Source organism: Brassica napus, chromosome A10, assembly GCF_020379485.1.
Source record: "Brassica napus cultivar Da-Ae chromosome A10, Da-Ae, whole genome shotgun sequence".
NCBI classification, from domain to species: domain Eukaryota; kingdom Viridiplantae; phylum Streptophyta; class Magnoliopsida; order Brassicales; family Brassicaceae; genus Brassica; species Brassica napus.
The window spans coordinates 12,727,051-12,733,050 of record NC_063443.1 but is presented as its reverse complement, the minus strand read 5'-3'; the positions used below and the strand labels follow the sequence as shown (position 1 = coordinate 12,733,050).

The window sequence follows — 6,000 nt, the reverse complement described above, 5'->3', positions numbered from 1 at the left end:
TACTAATGTGAGAGGGGGGGATCAATGCCCCAAAATTGATAAAGTGACTACAGCTCTGTTTATAGTGTGTTATGTCAACGTACTTGGTAATATCAAAGTTATACAAAATGTTTTTGACAAGGAAAAAAGAAGAAGAAGAAAGACATCCGCCAAATGTTGTTGTCGAAGTTAGAGTTTCGTTTTTTAGATTACATGCTGATGGTAGTATACCATACAGTCAAATTATATAAAAGGGGGATATTTTCTTCCTTTTTCTTCCTAATGAATGTTTTAATAACTTTATACTTGTTTCGAGAAAGATAGTCATTTTCTTTTTGTATAGCATCGAAGAACTACTTCGAAATTAATAAGTAGGTATCGTATTACTGAATAAGCCCACGAAGATAGATCATATTATATTGCTAATAGTTATAGTGGACTTGGGCTTTTCATTCGTGGGCCATTTGACCCAAATATAATCAAAGTGTTACCTTACATATTTTTTAATTGAAGATTGACATGACGTTGATTGATGTCAATAACGATGTAGATTGTTCACCTAACCTCGAGGAATTTTTAAATTTCAACTAATTTACGAGATGTCACTGACAAATCTAGTCAGTCTATATCTACTAGTTGGAAATATTAAATGAAAATTGTTTAAAAATATACGTAACAATATAACGAGAATTGTTTAGAAATATAGATAGTGTTATTTTAGTAATTTCATTAATATAATTACATTAATTATATTTTCATATTTTATCCAGTTTAACAATTTTATTAATTATATTATCTTAACAATATATCACATCATTAATGATATTACCATAATAATATTACAGATTTTTATTTATTAGTTAATCTAATATTAACTTTGTGCCAATTATAAAATTAAAAAAAAATAAAATAATTGGGTTTTGCATATGATTAAATATTCGGTTTAGTTCTTTTTACTAAAATTTTTTATTTATTTTATTTTCAATCAGTGGAAAATTATGTAGCCAAAACATAATTCAAAGATATTTTTTTATTAATATTTAATACAATAATAACTTAAATCAAAATAATAAAAATGTATTACATTTATTGTCGATTAATTTTTCACTCCAGATAATTATTTTACTAAATAGAAAACTCTTTTTATTTCACTTAATTTAACCAAACACATTAAAAGAGTTTTTTATTAGTTTATAAACCTAGTTTGGCATGAACATTGGCTATCCATTTAGGTACGAGTTATTTTTCGGATATTTTTAAAAAATTAGGTCCCACTTAAATATTATAAATTTATATGTGAGTTTTGAGTTGGGTCATTCTGGATCTAGATGAGTTCGGTTCTTATCTATAGGAACCTAAAAATATCTAAATAACAAATATATCTGAAATAGGTTCAGATATTTGTACAAAAAATAACCATATTATCCGATTCGGTTCAGATCTTTTGAATACAATTAGTTATATTACGACTCATCTAAAATATTTAATACTAATTATGAAAAACAAATATCAATGTATAAAAATGTAAGAAACAGGGTCCGAACGGTGATTGTGGTTTGAGCGGTGCGGGACAAGCGGTTCAACTGCGGTGCGGTTCTAACAGTTATAAAAGTGTATCGATATATAGTATATGTAGAAATTTTTGTTACTGTTAACTGCGGAGCGGAACGGGACGATGGTCACCATTCGAAGCCTTAATATCCACACGGAGGCGTGGATCAAATCTCTGGTATAGTTTAACAATAAAGTAATGTGTAGAACTGAGATAGAAGACATAAACCTTTGGAGACCGCTCTACTTATAAACAAAAGTTCTCTAAAAAGTCTGCTAGGAGAAGGCCATCGCTGCGACTGGCACAAAGTTGGTTCTCAAAGGCTTCCCCCAAGTTGTCCTTCATTACTTGGCTATCGATGAGAAATACACTTTTTACTGCTGATCGTAAACTGAAGTGGGATAGTAGTACTTGCGCCACCTGTTGCCTCTGCAATATTGGAGATGAGTCACGAAACCACCAGTTTTTCCAATGTGTTTACTCTGCTGAGATATGGAACAGCTTAACTAAAGGTTTGCTGGGACAGTATTTCACCACGGACTGGACTTCTCTTGTTCAGGTTCTAGCCAACAACGATCGGGACAGCCAATGCCAGCTTATCGCTTGCTATGCTCTTCACATTGCTATCCATTCAGTTTGGAAGGAGGGGAATCGTGGCAACCACGGTGAACCTCCCTTATCTGCTACCACTCTGCACAAGATCATCGACAAGAACATCCGAAATCTTCTCGTCCTGTTAGTCAACTCCCACGAGAAGCAATATGAGGGGCTTCTTCAAATTTGGTTCGGTACCAAAGTTTAAGATTGATGTTTTTACCTTTTAAAAAATTACCATTATAAGTAGTTGCACTTGATGTATAACAGAGCTTTTGATGAATATAATTAACATTCATTCAAAAAAATAGTTTAACAATAAATTATTAATCAGAATTTGTATCCAAGAAATTTTTAAGATGTTGTAATGCTTTAGAGAGACAATAAATTACTTATAACTGATGATGTTTCTATTGTAATTCTTTTCAGTTTGTTGTGTGTATGTCAGTATGTATGGTTGTCACATGCAGTCTTATTATATTCAAACAAAATTTAAGATTCAAACAGAAGGAAATTACTTATATTTGTGTTTAAACTTTATTAATTTTCGGAGACAAAATTAGTATTTAAAAATTATAATAATGATAAAAAAATATAAACTAACATTTATTATTTTATGTTAGGATTCTCATTGATAAAATAAAATATACATGAACTAATCCATTTATTATCAATTATATTTCTTTGTCAACAACTCACACACCTTGAATTTAAATCTACTGACCATATACCAAATACATAAAAAAAAATTGAACCACATTTATGACACTAATACAAACAAACAAACACTACAAAAAAAAATCACATTACATCACATAAATAGTATCACAAAAATAAATGATAGCAATTTAAATCACTTATAAATAAATGATACAAATTATTTGTTTTACCATCAATTATAATAATTGATGTTGTTATTAAATTATTTGACATCACTTCGATAAAACTGATATAAATTTATGTAACTTACATCACTTTTTAAAAACTGATACATAAATGTGAATTTACATAAATTAATAGCTGATACATTTTCTAATTTTCATTAATATCACGTAAAAATGAAATAAAGTTAACATCATTAAAATAAATGAAGAAAATTCAACATCAATAATAAAATTATACTAGCATAATTTCAGGAAAAACTAATATGGGTGATTCGTGTTGTACATCAATAAAAACAAATCTTACTATGATCACATATTCTGGTCATATAAATTTATACCAAACATCTATTCTATTAAAAGGAAAGCAGTCTTGAAAAATCTACTTAAAAAAGTTGTTTCGACCCTTTCATTAACTAACAATATTTTTGGTCTTACCATAATAATTGACTAACAATATATTACCTTATATTTCTCTAACAATAATTTAGTCACTTCTATATATCTTTGTTTTTTTTGAACTGAGCTATATATCTTTGTTGGACTTATTAAAATCAAATATCTTACAATACGTATAACACTAACTTATTTGATTTTAATAAGTCCAACAAAGATTTATGGAAAACAGAAGTTGAAACTCTGATACCTTTTGATAAAACCAAATATCTTACAATACGTATAACACCAACTTATTTTGATTTTAATAAGTCTATTCACGAACCAATAAGTTTAAAACCAAACATATTGTTAATTTTGGAGTAAACATACAGATTTACTATACGTACTGATATATATATATATATATATATATATATATATAATATTGTATTCTAATGTTTGTGGAATATTTATACAAACAAGTTAAAAAGTAATGATATAATATTTATACAAACAAGTAAAAAAAATGATCTAATCTATACTATTAAAAGGGAAGTATTCTTAAAAAATCTATTTATTCAAAGTTGTTTGAACCTATTAGTTAGACTAACACCACATAATTCAGCCTACTTTTAAGCGAAAGTAATATTCCATACATCAACTCATAATTTCCTTAATATACAAAAAGAGATATTGTAACTAACAACGATATTTTACGTAAAGATTTTATTATTATTTTCATAATACAGAAAATAACTTAAGGAAATAGTCATAACAAACGGATTAATATTAATGTACATATTTTTGGACCCTACATATATATTATCGAACATATGATGCATATATTTGTATTACAAACTTAACAATATTCATTGCACTTTTTAAGTGATATGTTCTTCATGTATTTCTTGACTCTTTTTATGAAATGTTATCACAAATTTAATATCTGAAATTGAAAACTATATCAATACTAAAAATAATTGGTTTTATAATAATGTAAATTGATAATTGTAACTATGATATAAATATATGCGAGGAAAATTCATTTTTAATTTAAAATTGATAGCTTGTGTGTTAATGATAATGTTTTAAAAACCGAACGGGACACTGATTCAACATTGCACCTGGGTCAATGGTCGGACCGGTTTAATCGGTTTAACCGCTTAATTTTAATTTAATTAAGTAACTATATATATGTAAGTATAACTATAAATTAATTTTGATATAAGTTTATATCAATGTTATATTTTAAAACTGATATGAAAAATAAAATGAAAAGTTCAAAAATTAAAACTAATATATTTATATATGTAGTAGAAAACGATATTAAATTTTGATGAAATCATATTAAAATTTACAATTTTTTTATTTTTTAACTTGAATTTGCAAAAACTGGGTTTTAATATTGAACTAGGTCCGATTTAACTCAAATTCGGTTTTTAGCCCAACTCAGAACCAGTTAGAAGAGCGAGTCAGGATCCGACTGGTTCGATCGTACGGTCCAATCAGATTTTCAAAATATTGGTTAATACAGTTCAATAATTAAAATATATATTTTTAATAATGAATATCTTTACTACTAAAACATAAATATCATCTTTAAATCTATTTCAAAAAAATCTCACACTATAAAAAATAATGAATAATAAAAACAATAAAAATCAATAGTTATAATGTGAAACAAAAAAATTATACTAGATTTAAAATTTATTAAAGATTAAAAATTTCAAACCCGCGTTTTTTAAGCGCGGGTCAAGATCTAGTAATTAGTTAAAATTTCATTATAAATTTATGTCAAACCTTGTAACAAATGATAAACATGAACTACATAAAAATTAATAATAAAAATCTATCGTTTTTAAATACATATATATATATATATATCTATCTATATAATATAAAGTAGAGTTTTCTCTAATATGAAGCCACCATGTCATTAAATAGGTTAACCAAAATGCGCCACATGTTCTTCCCTTACAAAACATAATCCTCGTTTTCGTTTGATTTTGATGGGCAAACGTGTATGAATATTATGTAGGTACCAAATAACCTGATTTGGACTGGAAAATAAACAATGGAAGTTCATCACGTGAAGCTTCTATCTTCTTCACGAGTAGCTGCCGTTCTTCACATAGGTTCATCGTCTCCTAGAAGTTCTGATCACTAGATCCACCAACAATGAGGGTCTGAAAGGTTGTGTGACCTTTCCATCTCCCTTCCCTTCCACTATACCTTGGCTCGGGCTTTAATTCACCTGATCCCACTACTATAATTTTACTCATATAAATATATAATAGGATGGAATAGAGCAAATACTGTCAGTTTTTTTAGTATTTGTAATTAGCTCCATATTTTACGAATATCAATTTTTTTTATATCAAAAAATATAAATATCCAACAAGCAAATATCTGAAAATATTGGAATTTTTGAATATTTATAGATATTTGCGGATATTTCATATGTCTTGTTAAAACAAAAAGTCTAAAAAATAATACTAGTTTTTTTTTTGGAGAAAATACAAGGTTTTTCTAAAAATATGTTGTACATAATACAAAGTAAAAATATAAAGTGATGAAACTATATGTTTTTTTCATTTTAAAAATATTTAAATAGAT

At 26.9% G+C, this 6,000-nt stretch overlaps 1 protein-coding gene across 1 annotated transcript; it reads left to right on the top strand.

The window, feature by feature from the left end:
- The first annotated feature begins 1,889 nt into the window (after nt 1-1,889).
- LOC111201248 lies at nt 1,890-2,333 on the top strand. The gene has a single exon (XM_022692878.1). It carries the CDS (start codon nt 1,890-1,892, stop codon nt 2,331-2,333), a length of 444 nt encoding a protein of 147 aa, XP_022548599.1.
- Nucleotides 2,334-6,000: the final 3,667 nt, after the last annotated feature.